Genomic DNA, 18,077 nt, shown 5'->3' with positions numbered 1-18,077 from the left:
CACCTGCCCGAGCTCTGAACTATACACTATTATTGTATATAGCTAATAAGTCACTTCATGACTGACATTAAAAGTATCATTATAATTTACTCCTTTAAGATCAAAGTTCAATTGTTTTCAAAACAATGCCAGACTATTTGTGCATCCGTTGCACAAGTCATTTTCAGCACACAAACACGCTACCTTATACTGTAGGTCATTCACCTTTCAACCTACTATCTATAGGACTGTCGAGTACAAGCGATAAAAGACAACAACGATCATAACAAAACATCATGCTAATTTCTGTATTTTTGCTCAACAATTTATGTCAGTCTGGTAAGATCAGATCCTCTTTCAGCAGAATAAAAAAACGATTATAATTAGAGTCTAGCATCATACTGCTTCACGTAGGCGCATGGATACACATACACAATTTTGTAGTGGATATAGCTTACCTATAGAACAAATCAAAAAATTGGCCAAGTCGAAGAAACATTCTACCTCGGACGGATACAGACGCGTCAATTCTATTGTGCAAGGCGAAGTATTATCTCCGGTCCTTTTTATTCGATGTACACGAGGATGACTGCGGTTATACAAAACAGTTCACATATTATTACAATGTAATTGAACTTTGAAGAGAATTATTGGCTTCAAGAAAGTTCTTTTGAAGCTTCTTTTGTTTTTGTTTTTCTTTTCCATTGAAGCTACTGACTATAATACTCCCTGAGGTAAAAAGCCCGGTTTGTAATCGGTGGTTGTACGGTAGTAACTAATTTTGGTAAACTCTAGTTTCATTTTTACTGTTTTCTTTTTGTTTGCTTCCTTATCTTAAGAAGGATATTATTTCTGAATTTTCTGCATGTAATAAACTACACGAATGACAATCAACAACACACAGCTAAAATTAGAATAAACAAATTAACTTGATTCTATATTTGCATACCAGAACATATTTATTACAACAGTTATATATTCACAACAGTTAGAAAATACACATGACCACATTGCAAAGCACATGCAGCTTGGACAAAAAAAAAAAAAAAAATGTCAGCCCTTTTTGATAGTGACGTACAAGAGGGGTATATGAATAAAAATGTTGCATGAGGTTGGAAAGTGTTGTCAAGTGCAAGTGTTCGTTCGGAAGTACGTGTGTATACAAAGTACAATTATTATAATACAGATCATTATAAAAGAAGTATGTACAATATCAATTGGTTGTCTGCCAAAAACGGCAATACCTTCCAGCTAGAATAAAAGCATAGACAGTTCGACAGACTTAAGAGCACACATCAAAAGATACACATATACGAAACATAACACATAAACATAACGATTTAAAGATAAGAAAAACAGTAAATACAGGATGTACCACATTTTGGAAAAGAATCAATATTCTCTTGCTTATGGCGGGACTGCAACGCTGTTTCCATTACTGATGTTTATACTCTTTGTTATTGTGAATGCCATCTCCTTTAATGGTTTGTGTAGCTAAAACCACTCTGTATGAACAGTAATACAATACAACACAATACAATACAAAACACAATACAATACAAAACACAATACAATACAATACAACACATGTACACAGCGCTCTTACGAACTCTAAGTTGTTTCATAGCGTTTTACATCACATCACCATCTGTACTGCATCAATTACTAATTATAGGCCTATAGGGCTTACATCAGTAGGAAACAATACCTGTTAATTATTTCCCCTTGTCTACATATCACCGCAATCTCAAGTCAATCATATCCACAGTAAAAGCTATAGCTTAGCATTATGATTGTGAAACACAATATAAATACACTTACACTACGACTGATATCAACCATTTTTTTAATGTGACTGATAAAGAATGCGATGAATGCCTGTAAGCAAGCAACCACGGAACACCAATGGGTTATAGTCCATATCGAAGGAATATGCAGCAAAAATAAGGCAACGCCATGCCGCTGCAGGCAGTGGACTCCAACCAGGAACCCTACATATTGATTGTTCACATAGTTTTATTGCCTCAGCATTATCCTTCATCAGTCGTGGTCAATGAATCAACAACACATGTATTGCCCACAATATGAGTGACACTACATACTACATGATTACCAACGATTTATTTAGAAAAATAGAAATTTCTCCCACCGAATGAAAGAAAGGGTAAATACATCGAAAAAGGAATAATAAAAATATATATGTAATGATATGCGACTGTGTGTGTGTATGTAAGTGTTTGTGTGTGCGTGTGAACAGATACTTATCCAGCTTCTCCATTGGCAAGAATCACGTTGTAAAAATGCATTAAAAACAACAACTGAACATTACACTTTTTTGCAGCTGTGTGTTATAATAGTGAGGTATAAGAAGCGCAGAGTCATATCAGCAGTGAGTCTTCAGCCCACCGCACACTATACGACTTTCGGTCGCTCGACTGACCGACTTTGGATCCGAAATAAATCACAATAGCCTCAGAATAAACATGCTTGTTTACTTCAGATCCAAAGTCGGTTACTAGTAGTCGTACGACCGAAAGTCGTATAGTGTACGGTGGCCTTCAAGCGTCGCTGAAAGTGGCCAGTTCCGAGCAATCTGTTGTCGGGACCTTTCCGTAGCCATTTGTACGGGATTTCGGGTCGACGAGAGATGCCGAAGTTTTGACGTCATCACATCCGTTTCCGGTCTCGTTGCTATTCTCGTCTCGCAGTCTCCGAGAGTATGTGGACAAGAGGACCATCATGAGCACCGCCACGAATTCTGCCGCCCCGGTTATAAAAAACGGAATGGTGTAGGATCCGGTAGCATCATAGAGAAAGCCTGGTTAATTGTGAAACACAAATGGAACGAAATTACGTCAACATTAAGACGTACTTAACGACTTAGCGGACATCACTAAACCTCATTAATACATTGATAAATCGGAGATACATATATTGCAATCTTTCTTACATGAAGCCAGTACGAACAAGCAACATGTGATGACCTCAGTGGTGCATATCATTCTAGTAAGTTAGGTAATTAGAACTTCAGTGATGTGCGATATCACCTCGCAGTATTACATTGATATGAAAAGATGTTATTGAAATTGGTTATTTCGAGGTGGTATTCAAAGAACGGATTTGTATTCTTTGCGCTCTCCCTCTATTATAAAAAGTGTTTAAAAGAGGAATAACGACGCGTAAGACATTTCATTTAATTTTATGTCTAATACAGAATCAACTACATGATCTGTGAAACCAAAAATGTTTAAGGTCCCAAATCTTTGTCGAGGAAAGCAGATTTATTTGGAACGCCAGAGTAATCTGGCAATAGATCGACAACAACATCTTGAAGCTTTAGCGCGTAATAAAATGTACTGTGCACTACCACGTTTATATCGAATCATATGTCACGTGAGCCATGAACTATAACCATAGGCAACTGTCTGCATCATCTTTACAGCAAATGAGCTTCCACTATGAACATGTCACCATTGGCCAAGTGCTCGTGTTTTGTTTTTTAATTCCTGATGCTACCGCTGACAGTGACATGCGTAAGTTTGTTATGACAAGAACTCCAATACGCCCTGGAGATCATACAAAGGGGGAGTACAATTCTGACATTCTTGCAAGTTACGTACCCATCATCAGAATACCAAGAAGAGCGCCAATCCCGGCCACGCCGATCAGCATTCCAAAGGCATTGGAGAGTTTTTGCAGACCGACAAACTCGGCAGCGAGCAGCGAAAGCAGCGGATAGAAGACGCCGATTCCAAGCCCGAACAATCCGGCGAGGGTTGCCTGCTGGGCGTAGGTGCCCGCCAGCGGATTCAAGATGGTGGCTGTCGCGAGGCAGGCAAGGGACAAGGTGAAGAGATTGACGGACGAAATGAGGTGAGCGTCCAGCAGAATACCCTGCAGGAGACGAGCAGCGGTGTTGCAGATTCCTAGAAACATCATCACCAGACTGCTCTCCATCTTGGAGAAGTTCAGGTCGTAGACCATTCTTGACAGCAGGTAATTAATGTAAGCAACGATGGTGAAGCTGGAAATAATGACTGAAACCATGAAGACTACATACCGACAGTTGCGATATATCGACAGATCAAAGAAGTTACTAAGAATCAATGCGACTCGGCTCAGCCATCGTCTGATTGGTCGATCGTCTGATTTTGACTTTTCATTGATGACCTCGTGGAAAGAGAGGTCATCTTCGATGCACTCCTCTCGAGGGGTCACGATCCGACTCCGTCTCGCCGCGTTCAGGATTCGTCTTTCCAACCCCGACGGCCGGAAGAGGGCGCCGCAGACGATCAGATTCGCGGAGATTGCAGCGTGGATCAAGATGGCGCCTTTCCAGCCGTATTGCGTAGACAGTAGCTGGAGCAGCGGAGCCATACAGAGAACACCAACCCCGATGCCCGAGTTCACAATCCCATTGGCGATCCCCAGTCGCTTCTTGAAGTAGAAATTGCTGATGACGATTGCCGGTGGATAGGACAAGCCAAATCCAACACCTGTCATCAAGAGAAGAAAATAAACAATTGTATTTCCTGACACTGGCATTAATAAAGATGATCTCTTGTAGATGTTTGCGTTCCTAGCTATTCGGTAAGCAGAAAACAATGCAAAAGTATCCAACAGCTCGTCTCAATTTCCCCGTTTATTCTCACATTGGGAAAGAGTCACATCATTTATATTCTCATATGAAACTATTACGGTAAAAGATTTAGCAAGCGCATTGTCTTTCCTTTAGAATGTCAAATGATTAGTAGTATATGTAAATCACTTTAACTCTGAACTAATTTGATGCTGAAGGATTTTATTTCTTGTTTTTGACTTAAATTTGACTTAAAATGGACCGACGGCTTTTAGTCCCTTCCGAAGGACATTAAGGAGATGAAGTTAGGGTGCATTGACTAGGGGACTCGAACCAGGGACCTCAAGGTTGAAAGACCATGGCCTTATCCATGGCCAATAGCTCGACACCCACGAGTCATACAGGACACGAGTCAACATCAAAGTAAGATCCTCGAGTCATAAAACCTACGAGTCATACAGCACACGAGCTCGACATCAAAGAAAGGTCATTGAGTCATAAAGCCTACGGGTCATACAGCCCACGAGTCATACAGCCCACGAGCTCGACATTAGGCAAATAAGGCCCATGAGCTCGACGCTCGGAAATATGATCCATGGGACCGACACTGCGTACATTTATGATGTATTGTCAGTCTCGTGGGTTTTTTTCCCCCTAGTGTCGAGCTCATGGGCCTTGTTTGTCTAATGTCAAGCTCATGAGCTGTCGGACTCATGGGTCTCGAGCTCGTGATGTGCATCCTTCTCCATTGGGTCACAACAGATACTATAATTTGCCCTGACCTGCTAGGAAACTGAAGATGTAGGCGTGCCAAAGCTTCGTTGCAAAAGACGCCGTAAAAAGTGCAGTGAACGAGATGACGCCAGCCAGGATCAGCACCTTTCTACAGCCGTATCTCTTGCACAGTGCTCCAGCTAACAAACCTGACAAAAATAAAAGCAGAGGAAATGATCTTACCAAGTGTTATCAAACAACAATCGTCACATCAATCACAATCAGAGCGACTACAACGAACAACTCTTTCTTCTCTTTTTTTTCCGGACGTAAAGGCAGAGTTTCTGACTGATAATCAACAGAGGCACAATACCACTGTATGTCTGTCTGTTTGTATGTAAAGAGTGCAGCACTAGCACGGTGGTAGCTGATGTAATTAGAAAAATAAAACGTATACCCTAAACGATGATTACAGTATGGGCTCTCTGGTACACTCTTGGGAGAGAATCTGTACTATGATGTCTGTTTCAATGTTTGACAATCCTTGGACCTTATATCGGAAGTTGTGACTCCCAACAGTGGACCAAGAATCTTTCGATTTCTCTTTAAAGCTGGCAAAGAGAAACAAAACAAAACACACGGACATACAGACAAACACATCATCGATAATCATCACAACTCTGGAACAATGTGATTGGAACGAAATTTAGAAATTTGTTTGGAGGAAATTTGTGCGCGAGTGGACGAGAGATGTGACAAGGCATGAGATCATCTAGTCGAATAAATGTCAAACTATCACGATTTCACTGTCCTGAGGAAACATTATGGTCCGCATGGGTGATGTTCGTTATTCCGAAGGTTCGTCAATCCGAAATGAAATGAGGTTCGTTATTACTCGGAAGGTTCGTTAATTACATAAAGACAACGCATGTTTTATACTAACGAACCTGCGGAATTACGAACCTTATTTTGTATTTGGATTAATGAACCTTCAAATAACGGGCCTTCTGTCATTTTTGGATTAACGAATCTTCGGAATGACGAAAATTATTACGCTGTATTTCATTTTCTGATTAACGAACGTTGGGAATGACGAATTCTAACATATATGAAATTGTGTATCCGTAACGGTTGAATCCATCACATTATAGCAGAATATAGGGATCAATGCTTACATGAAGCATAACGATGTAAAAAACAAACAAACAAATTACATCGCTACATAGCATATTTCTTGCAGAAACGTTAAGGTATGCGAACCAATGAGATCCACTAAACTTTCTAGATAAGTCTCATTAAAATCTCACTTAAAGTCTCATTAACATGAATTAAGAGGGGAATTTAAGAATTTTTGATATTTTGCAAATTTTCGGCTAGCAATGATGGTGATGGCAAGGGAAATAAACAAAATAAGACATGGCATCATGTCCATCGATGTCTCTCACAGGTTATATGCCACTGTTTCATTATTATCTAACTTGAGAAAATGATGGTCAAATAACAACATCTAATCAGAAAATGATGGTCAAATAACAACTTCAGAAAATGATCGTCATAATAACGTAAATGATTGTCAAATAACAACTTGAGAAACTTGGAAAACCCAATATATGGTACATGTGAACCTTGATGTGATGAGATACAGCTCGTACACGTGGGATACTTTTCGCACTATACCGGTATTACTTCACTCCCTCCCTATACCTCCTCTCTACTAACTCATTTCCTGTCGATTCCCCATGTACAAGTATACATTGTAGCAGAAAAAGCGAATCATCTATTTTTGAGCCAATCAATCAATTATTTATGTATTTATCAATTCATTCATCCATATCCTTATTTCTTGACATGTGCACAGGAGAGAATGTGATTTATAGTTCATCCACTTTAATTCATTTACTGATTTATTTCTTCATATATCTATAATTGATTCATCTTCTCCATCATCCTGCAGGGTTGGCTTATATTCAGTAGTCGAAAACACTTTCCAATCTTAGCCATTTTGTAAAAGAGATAGTAATCATAATATAACATTGATATTATGCCTTTGTCCTTTGGCACAGTCTAAAACAATCTCAGATTTACACGATATATAAAAAAGTGGATGGAAAGAGTTAGTGAAGAAAGAGTATTATTCACGATAGCACACATTATATAGGCTACCTGATATCTGGTATGATTCCCAGTTCCTTGTACATTCCTGCAACACACCTAATACCCTATGCATCTATCACATATCTTTTAGCAAAGAATTGATCCTTTCTTTCAGTCAGTGGTAGGTTTGTTTGTTTGTTTGTTTGTTTGTTGTTGTCCTCGAGGATTGTTGTACGATGTAATTGATAGGGTATACATTCAAGAATGAAGAAGGGGTTATTTGTCAGATGATTTCAAGATTTCAAAACAACCCTCAATCCGTTGGGAAAGAACCTAATCATTGTTTGATAATCAGGAATCTTCATTCAAAATAACGCCGTAAGAGGTTAACGTCCACCCAATTTCATGACTTCGGAGCAAGGACGACTTTTTTTTTCTGGAGTGCGGTTGTTTGTTGTTGAAGGATTGATTTAGAGGTAATGAATTGTACAAGAAAAACAGCGGACCTGCTAAAACGACACGCTTTCAAATGAAGGCAAGGTCGATGATTTTTGGGCGGAACGGTATGCTCTCAAATGTCCATGAACTGAACAAGGTTTTTCTATCTTAAAGGACAAGTTCACCTTCATAGACATATGGGTTGAGTGAATGCAGTAATATTAGTAGAATACATCAGTAATAGTTTGAGGAAAATCGGACAATCCGTTCAAAAGTTATGAATTTTTGAAGTTTCTGCTCAGTCATGGCTGGATGAGAAGACAACTATAGCTTGTGATGTCACATGTGTACAACGATATAAAGAAAGAATAAAGAAAATTCAACATAATTTCACTTTTCTCGCATAACAAAAGAACACTCGACTTCTCTCTTTCAGAAGGCAGGGGGAATAATATTACCCATAACATACATCAGTGACAAGCCGAAGAAATGTGCACTTTATTCAAAAAGTAAAGTTTTGTGAAATTCTCTTTTTATTTTCATTATATCGTTGTACGCATGTGACATCATACACTGTAGTAGTCTTCTCATCCAGCAGTGACTGCGCAGATGCTTTAAAAATTCACAACTTTTGAACGGATTATCCAATTTTCCCCAAACTTTCACTGATGTGCTCTACTAATATTGTTGCCTTCACTCAATCAACATGTATATGAAGATGGACTTGTCCTTTAAAGGCCGTGTCACACCTTTCCGGGCAAGCTACTCGGGCTTGTTGCGAGGAGGGATTTTCCAGCACGCAGGAGAATTTCCCCGTGCGGACAAGAATGTTTGCGAGTTTCGCACTTGTTTCTTACCTACTAGACGTGTGTTACTTATCTTCTACTTGCGTGTATTCTGTGTGACCTGCCTGAGAGCTTTGAAACCGATCCGTTTTCTGTTACGAGCGACTTACAGGTGCTGAGAAGTACCTGCGTTGGAGTTGCCTGAGAGGTGCTGCCGGTAAGGGTCAGTTGGTCAGCACCTGACAGTACCTAGCGCGTATCTCTCCCGTAGTTGCCCGGAGGTGCGCAGCCAAGTTTTGAGCATGACCAAAACTTTTTCCGGGTGAGTCGCGGGGGTGCCCGGAGAGGTCCACGCAGAACGCCAGCAGGAGGCCCTTAGCGGCAGCACCTCGCAGGCAACTCCAACGCAGGTCACTTCGCAGTCCCCGTATGCAGCCAAGATAATGACATTCTGTGGGACTTCTGCCATTCCTTCAGAGGAATTCCTTCACTGAGTTGTCAGCACCCACGCGACTGGTACACAGGTCACACAGTATACCCGCAAGTAAAATTTAAGTAGAACGCGTCCAGCAAGTAAGACACATGCTCTGACTCGCCCAAATTCTTGTCCGCCCTCAGAAACTGTCCGGTATGCTGGAAAATCCCCACACATAACAAGCCCGCGTAGTAGATCTCTTGTGACCACCATTCAAGATGGTTTCCAGAATATGGAAATGAATTTCTGCCAAGAAGAGGCTCAACGTGCTGCTTTCCTTGAAGAGCTGCTTTGCCTGGCTGCTGCTACAGCTATCGTGCAGCTTAAGAGAAAGAAGATGAAGAAAAACAAGACAGGAAGAACAAAAGAAAGATTGTTTGGGTCAGAGATTGATTGTTGCAGAGGACAGACTTTGCTCAATATGAAAAGCTTTTGAAACAATTACATGATGGAGATGTCAAGAGCTTCAAGAACTTTCTTAGGGTGGAACCTTGCCTGTTCCAGGAGTTTTTTATATAGGAACCATATTGTTACCTGTTCGCTAGCAGTGGCGAATCAAATAAAAATGTTAGTGATGCCGTACGTATTACGACCGTTTGCGAATTCGATCTGACGAGTGTTTTGAGAATGTTTGCAATTGTTGCCGAAAAAAACAAATTCGCAAAGAAATTTTGAACATGTTCAAAATTTCTTTCCCAGAAGAAAAAGTGCTTGCGACATTCAAAACCGTTTGCGAACTTTCTTGCAACTGTTAACGAACCTTTTGCAACCCTTTACGAACCCTGGCGAAATCCTAAATTCGCTACGTTCGCAAATGTTTGCCGCTCAGTGAATGCGGCATTCAGCTGAAATCAGCACCACTTCTTGCTTTCATAAGTAGTCTACTTTTTCCCCACATGTGCCGCATGTTTACATGAGCGCTCTAATGCTGCTACCAGTCGCCTGGGTTACGTCATTCTCTTATCAGTAATACACCTTATTCCCGTAATGAATAGAACGTGCCAAGAAGCCGGACACGGCTGACAGCAGCGGATATAGCGTTGTCATACATTTTAAAGGGATTGTAAAGGGATGTTGGTTGAGACTTAACTTCAGATTTTCATCATTTTTTTTTTTGTGAGATAGTGAGAAACCTCTCATGAAATATGATAGAGCATGTAATTCCATGAGGATTTCAACGTTTATTTGATGAAAATTGATTTTGAAATGGCTGAGATATCCAAAACAAAGTGATCCTAATAAAGTGTGGGACCATGCACATTTCATTACGATCGTTTTGTTTTACTTTGTTATTGGATGTTTCAGCTATTACATACCCGATTTTCATCACATAAACTTTGAATTCCTCTTAAAATAGTATGCTCTATACTATTTCATAAGTATTTCTTGGTATCTTGCAAAAAAAGTTAAAGCCCAATTTTCATCTCCACCAATACTGTACTATCCCCTTAAACTAATACTGATCATTGATAACAATCAACAGTGTTTTATATAGGTCATAGCACATAGTGACATACGCTCTCGAGAAGAGGAAACACTATAACACTATTAACAGAATATACAGCTGCAAATTACAATGGCTTCGAGTTTCGTGTTTGTTTATAAACAGACCATGAAAAGACACGCTTTCAAAGCAGACCCGAATTTAATGATGTTTATAATTTGTTTTAAATTCTGGGCAAAATCATTCCAACTCCATAGAGTAGATGCATTACATGCAAATGTTTCCTCTCCATAAAACGTGGTTACCTTGAATCATATTTAAAATGCAATGTGTCGATAAAAAAAAAACCAACAACAACAAACCGGCTACGGGCTACTGGTTAGACTACAACACATGTGCCATTCGACCAATCTCTTCTCGAGGCAATCATCACTATACATATACTGTTTCCTTGTTTCTTTCAAAATTCTCTTCTGGGAAAATTATACTTATCAAGGGTAGAAACACAATTTAGCGTTACCAAGGGTGGATCCAGGAATTCCTAAAAGAGAGAGAGAGAGAGAGAGGGGGGGGGGGCGCAAACACTATTTCTGGTGCTACTTCCGAGTTTCATCTAATTTGTACTTTTTATTTCTTTTGTTTTAAAAACAAATAAAGAGGGTGCGCGCCCTCTGGATCCGCCACTGCTTACATAACCTTGATCCTAATTCAGGAACCCCTTAGTATACTCCGCATTCCTTCTTCGGACAGCATGTGTGAAGTAAAATCCTTTCCATGTGAAAGTAGTCTGTACAAAATGAATAGAACAACCCCCCCCCCCCCCCCCAAAAAAAAATAATAATAATAAAATAAAATAAAATAAAATAAAATAAAATAAAATAAAATAAAATAAAATAATAATGATAATAATAAAGGGAACAACAGGAATTTCGAAACAGTTATACACGGAATACGAAAGGAAAGGGACATTATGTATTTTAGATGTTTTGTTTTGTTCCTCTTACGCGCGACCGGCGTATTTTAAACATTCTTGGGAAAACAACTGGAAATTATATAGAATTAAGTTACTTATTCAAACAAACATGTATGCTTTTTGCGAGGTATTAGACAAGCCTTTCAATTCCTACTATTTCTACAGAGAAGGTACTTCCAATCCGTGAAATCCACCTTGATGCCATTTTGGGCATCCTTGCGACAAGGTGTGTTGGTCAGCAGCACCACTTAATTTGAATGTAACAACTCAGTGTACTATTGTCATACGAGGGAATATGACATTGCTCGAAATATTTCCTTCAAAGGGCTACTCGTTGATATGATGCCCCCGCCCGCCCCTTCCACCCCGCCCCTCAAAAAAAGACTATTTGGCAATTCAATAACTTCTATGCTGTATGAAAACGTCTTGGGAACAAAATCAAGCACAACAGGTGAACAGTCCTACAATTACAAATTATTTATTATAATTATTGTTTGTACCATTATAAACCCGATTAAAATGCCCGCCTGCTGAACATTGCGCGAATGCATTCATGTGTGTGGCTTTGTTGTTTTGTTTGTATTTTGTGTCGAGGTATCAATTGTACTGCAGTTTCACACCACAGAGGCCGCACTAGTTTTTTAATTCTAATTTTCTATTTTTAGTGTGTGTGTGTGTGTGTGTGGGGGGGGGGTAGGGTTCATGGTTGGTTGGGTCAAGGGTCAATGCTGTTTTGAAGTCATGGGTTTATATTTGTGTGGGTTTTTTTTTCTACTTTTTTTCTCAAGTTCATAAAAGTCAGAAGGGAGGGGCAGAGTTGGGATGCAGCCCCCTGCACCACCACAACTCTTCAGTATCAGCACAATGGATTACCGCATGTTTGTATACTGTTGAAGACTCATCTGCGAAGTAACTTAGCATTCACATTTAAAAGCACTTGTCATTTAAAGGCACTATTTGCAACTTGATGATAAGTGGTATAATCAGAGAATTTACATACGCCTACATTTGTTATCTGTGTGACCTTAAAGGGATGGTACAGTATTGGTGGAGATGAGAATTGGGTTTCTAACTTATTGCGAGATACCAAGAAAACACTTATGATATAGTACAGAGCATAACATTTTAAGAGGAATTCAAAGTTTATTTAATGAAAATCGGGTTTGGAATGACTGAAACATCAAAAAACAAAGTAAAACAAAGCGATCGTAATAAAGTGTGGGTCTCACACTTTATTAGAATCGCTCTTTTTTTGGATATCTCAGCCATTTCAAAACCAATTTTCATTACATAAACGTTGAATTCCTCATAGAATTACATGCTCTTTCATATTTCACAAGAGGTTTCTCATTATCTCACCAAAAATGTTAGAAACCTGAAATTAGGTCTCAACCAAAACTATACGATCCCTTTAAGAGTTAACGATCCAGTTTCTAGACTGCCTCGCTCATTATTACAGTTAGATAACCCCTCATGTACCGGGCTAATTTCGCCGCGCAAGTAACTGTATCACTCTTATCATTGAATTGTCACCTCTATTTCACTGCATTAACTTCTTCATATATTTCTATTACATTTAAATCTACTTTCAATATCTAAATTCGCTATAGTCCTATCTACACAAAATCAGAAATATATCTTCAAAAATCTCACTAAGTTTTGTACGACCTGTGGCCAATTTAAGGATCAGAAATAAATCTATAGCGATAATCACTATTCAAAGACGCTACAAAAATTTGCAACAGAATCAAATAATCATATCTATATGAATACAAAGGGCGTAAATGAAAGAATTTCGTACTCTGCCATGACGACTAATGAAATTCATATAAAAAATACAAAACTACGTCCCATGTAAAGATTATTTCTCGGACTTGATGTGTTAAACATACAACATTCCTCTAGACTTCAGCCATACATGGCAGTAAAAAAGTCAAACAAAATGTTTGTCCATCACTGATCAAAGATCATCGTTTATCGAAGGTCGTTTACCTCATATAAGACGCTTCTGCCACTGGGGAATGTGGGAATGAATTAATAAAGATGCAAATTAGACGAGCTATTGTTTTGGGAGTTTCCCTTCTTTCCATTTGCTTCTCTTCTTTCCGAGGCCTCAATGTACCATTGCAGGGTAACAACGGTAGCGGGGTGTAAGTACAAAGTGCTATTACCACTTGTTTCGTAAGTGTATATTTACCGCTTACATCATCACACTTTAAAGGCTGCTGGCATGTGGGTTTATTTGTTCGTGTGTTTCTCTGTTATGAAAAACAAAAATTATGAAAGTCTCACTTGGAGGCCATCATGATGTCCTGTTGTCAAAAAGTCGCGCTTATTGTCATGAAAAAAAAAATGGGCTGAGGATTAGACGTGTCGTCTTAGTCAGCTAAAATGTTTGAAGGGCAATTCAGAAACAGTTTCTTTTTTATTTTTCTTTCAAAGGACCAAGTCACTGTTTATAACGTTAAGATGAAAAGTTTTATGTGAAGATCTATTGGTTTTGTAATATATTTGCATATAGGGCCTCATCCACGTCAAGCTCTGCTTATGATGACGGTCCCCTGTATTGATTTCTCCTTTGTTTATGTATAAATACAGTATGCCTTAATATGTTGCTTTGATTCATATGTTATTATAAACTGACGTTGTTATGGAATTGTCATTTCTTATACTTATTTGTATGTTATACTCTCCCCCTTTTTTGGCATACTCTGTATCACTTCGTTTTTATTTGTTATTGTATTTGGAGAAAGAAAATGCAGAAATAAATCAAACCAAACTAAACCAAAATATGATCAAAATAAGATAGAAATCTAAGAAGTTATGAAATTGTGACGTTTACTCATTCATAAATAATATTTCTTGAACAGTCAATATGAATCATAAAATTGTAAGGTTTTACTCTTTCTCTTCAGACGAAATTTTCACTGGTTGGGATTTGCTGTTTAAAGCAAGCTTGCTTTGAGCATAATACAGGTGATTATATTTAGAACGCAAAAGTCATAATTTCGATCAGCATCGCATGCGACAGGTAGGCTATTAGGATGGCTGAAAACTTGAGTCCCCTTCTCACAAGTTTTCCCTCGGCGATCCAGGCAATATGCCCTATCATGGTAAGGAAAATCGTTACTTTCTGTAGACATACTTTTTAAACAACGATCCCATCATTTGTGCTGTATTTACTGAGTTAAGGAGAGGGGGACCTTTTCCTAAATATTTTCAACATTTTTTCCACGCGAACATCTGTATCAATGCGCGTCAGACATCACCACCCCCCCCCCCCCTCAAAAAAATAAAGGCTACATAAACTTCTTTCAAAAACATAATTCGCAAGGCACAATAATTATGTTTGTGTAGCTGCATTATGCCACTTTGGAAGGTGGAGATTCTAAGAAATATAACTTTGGCATTAAGTCCACGATGAATGCCTATACCCTAATCCTTTAATAACATCCACCATTCACATTTCTAAAAATCATACCACAGCAGTGTTCGGTTGATGTTCAGTGGACAAAATCACGAACTCTTAATACTTCGATATTACCCGGCTCGAACCCACTGACGGAGGGGTATCTGATCAAAGACAAGGAATATTGTTATCTTATTTGGCTGTTCCTTCGAGAAGGACGTTAAAGTTATCAGTCTAACAATTTGCTTGCTTTCATGTACTGCAGTACAACCCTGCCAAATATAGACAAGGAGGTATGAGAGAATCTCTCATACCTCCTTGATATAGATAAGTAAATTCAAATTCAACGCGATAAAACTAAGTAACATGCTTGGCTCACTCGACAGTTTTCAATCTTACCACAAGCGTTGTTGAAAATGCTGAATTCTGCCACAATAAGAGCCACGGTTCCAGCACTCGCGGAAAAATAGTCTTGCCACTCGACTTGGTACACGCCTATGGTTTGGACAAAGCCAGCGTTCACGAACAGGGCCCCGAAAGCAGCTACTACCACCACCCAGCCCCAGCCCCCATCCGGAGCGGTTGATGGACGGTGATGGGGGCGATCCCGAGCAGCGGCTTGGCAAGAATGTTCATTCGAGTTAATAGGCATGGTGCTTTACAAGCTGCTGTGCTGTATTTCAGTTCTTACAACCGTCATCGGATCAAGAGCAGCTGGACGGAAGTGTAATACTCTGGCGGTCAGACGGCTTGCAGAAATTATCGAACAGTGAGCAATCCATCATGTCCGTTCTCTCTTGTGGTCAGCCACCTTGCAGAAACGATCGCCTCGAGATAATCGTACCATTGTGTTCGATATGACCACCTGAACACGTTGATGCTGCGCGTCCTCCGCGACAGTGTCAGGGCAAGATACTCACACGTTTAACCTTGTACCATGGAGTAGCTCCATGCTTGTACTCTCCCCTGACGGCTGTGCATAACACACACCTTGCGATCAGCTGAGCAGATTCACACTGCCTGTGGTGAAGCGGGGAAGGTCACGATCGTTCGGTCGGACATTTATTGTACATTATTTTCATTTAGAGACCCTCGCTCTAAATCCACAGCTGGCGAGCCGCCACGATGGAATCGCTGTCGTGACGTCTCCGTTACAGTCGGTCACATCATGGCCACTTTTTTTCGGACGACATGACATTTGGTCGACTAGAGAAAATACTGTAGGCTGGAGAGAAAAAGAAAACACATGAACAAACATACATGCATGAACATCCTATATGGTATACTGGTGTACTATATATGGTGTACCTTTAATGAAAGACATCAACTAAGAGAGTAATCTATTTACGGGGCAGCGATATGTTAGTCAAAATTGCATCAATTAGATTTAATCTAGATAAGGTGACGATATTATACCAGTAATCGATTTAAAGTTCTTATTTTAATTTCGACATATACATTTCCATTGAGTTTCAGGTTTTGCAAAGTGCAATTATGAATGAATCGTATAGCATGAGTATCCGTTGAATAAAAAACAAACGAACACAACAGCCACATTTCCACTGTAAACTTACGTTACGGACTTTACCAACCCGCAATGCGTGCGCAACCGTATGCTCTATAAAGTTGAGATAACGACGCGACGTCACGGAACAGTCACAGTTTTGCATTCGTTGTTACGAACGGCTCGCGTGTTCACCCTTGCAGATGAACCAGGGCATAATGGACTGCTTGGAGGGGGAAAAAGAAGGAAAAAGGAAGGGGAAAAGAGGGGAAGAAGGGGGAAGGGAGGGGGAGAAAAAAAACACGGATTTCTACAAAATATACTGAAAAATACTTGGTTTTCTGTATATAATCATTCAATTTTGGGACCTTGACCTTTATAATAGTCAGGTCAACTTGATACTTACAAATACTGACTAGACTTGCACCCTAGAGTGAGAAAAAATGGCAACATATTTCAGGATCCTACTTCAAAGCTTTTAAATCTTAACCTTATATTACTGCATCTTCCACGCAAAAAACAAGTTTTTGTAGGTAACAGCAAATGAACATTACACACACGTAACTCATGACAATTCAGACAAACACCAAGCCATGTATCGTCCTCGCCCACATAAATATTACACTCTGTCATTAAAATGTTTTTTTTTAAGTGTATTAGTTCTAGAGTTTTACTTCTGACCTTTTACATTGTTCAATTTAACCAAGTACTTGACAGGCATATATCTTTAGCAGATGTACCCATGTTTGAGTTTTGCGGACATAGCTCGAAGTTGTGGAAATTCGTTATTGAGAGCAAACAATATATGACACTAAATCAGAGAAAGTTCATTGACCATCTGACCTTTGACCTAGTACCTAGAATATTTACCAATATTCAAACTTGAGCAAAATCTTCAGGTGATATGCATGTGGTGTTAATGTGTGGCTATCATAGCTCTCAATGTGGAAAGTTATTGAGAGTACACCACAATGTGTCCTTTGTTTCAAGTGCTTATTAAGTAAAGTTCACTGACCATTAATTCCATTAATTTGACCTCTGAATTTGTTGGACTTCACTCATATACAACTTGATTGGCATTTTTTATTCATTTAGCCTACCTAATTTGTGAGTTTGGTGGTCACTGCTCAAATCTGAAAAAAAATATTGATGAGTACACCTCAATAATAACAATAATGATAATAATAATAATAATGATTAGACAAATCTGTATAGCGCAGCTACTATGTAAATATACTCTACTGTGCTGTGATGTAACAGAGCTCCTGACATTGTTACTGATTAGACACACACACACACAAAAATAAATAACAAATTAATCAAATGCTTCTGAAAAGGGTAAGTCTTCAACAAAGATTTGAAGACAGCAAGTGATGGGGCCTTCCTCATTTTCTCAGGTAATTCATTCCAAAGTTATGGAGCAGCACAGCTAAAGGCACAATACCCAAAAGTTACTTTTGTTTTAAGTGAGGTTGCTTTAGAAGCAACTTACAACTTCTGTGTACTTCGTAAATTATGTGAATATGAATATGATTTTATTCATATTAATTCTGACAGACAACCAGGTGCTTGACCATGCAGTACTTTATAAATAACAAAATCTTAAATGCAATTATCTGCCTTACTGGCAACCAATGTAACTTCAATACTGTGAGTACTGTGCCTATGAGGAAAAATTTTTCA

General features: G+C 39.1%; 1 protein-coding gene across 1 annotated transcript; it reads right to left on the bottom strand.

Annotated features, from left to right (window-relative positions):
- Window positions 1–2,537: 2,537 nt before the first annotated feature.
- Window positions 2,538–15,542, bottom strand: LOC139744576 (monocarboxylate transporter 13-like). The gene is made up of 4 exons (XM_071655013.1): window positions 15,290–15,542; window positions 5,341–5,481; window positions 3,600–4,475; window positions 2,538–2,797 (listed from the first exon to the last, which is right to left on the bottom strand). Exons 1-4 carry the CDS (start codon window positions 15,540–15,542, stop codon window positions 2,538–2,540), a joined length of 1,530 nt encoding a protein of 509 aa, XP_071511114.1.
- Window positions 15,543–18,077: the final 2,535 nt, after the last annotated feature.

This window comes from Diadema antillarum, unplaced genomic scaffold (assembly GCF_040938485.1).
Source record: "Diadema antillarum isolate AM-2024a unplaced genomic scaffold, OU_Dant_1.0 scf00000035, whole genome shotgun sequence".
Classification (NCBI taxonomy): Eukaryota; Metazoa; Echinodermata; class Echinoidea; order Diadematoida; family Diadematidae; genus Diadema; species Diadema antillarum.
Note: the sequence above shows the minus strand (reverse complement) of the source record. Positions and strands in the feature narration are given on the sequence as shown.

Bases quoted from the DNA above. Each gene is read 5' to 3' on its own strand.
- LOC139744576 (XM_071655013.1), bottom strand. From the start codon at position 15,542: ATGCCTATTAACTCGAATGAACATTCTTGCCAAGCCGCTGCTCGGGAT. The intron at 5,482-15,289 runs GTAAGATTGAAA...TATTTTTGTCAG, and splicing joins CATTTTCAACAACGCTTGTG to GTTTGTTAGCTGGAGCACTG. The intron at 2,798-3,599 runs GTACGTAACTTG...ACAATTAACCAG, and splicing joins TCTTGGTATTCTGATGATGG to GCTTTCTCTATGATGCTACC.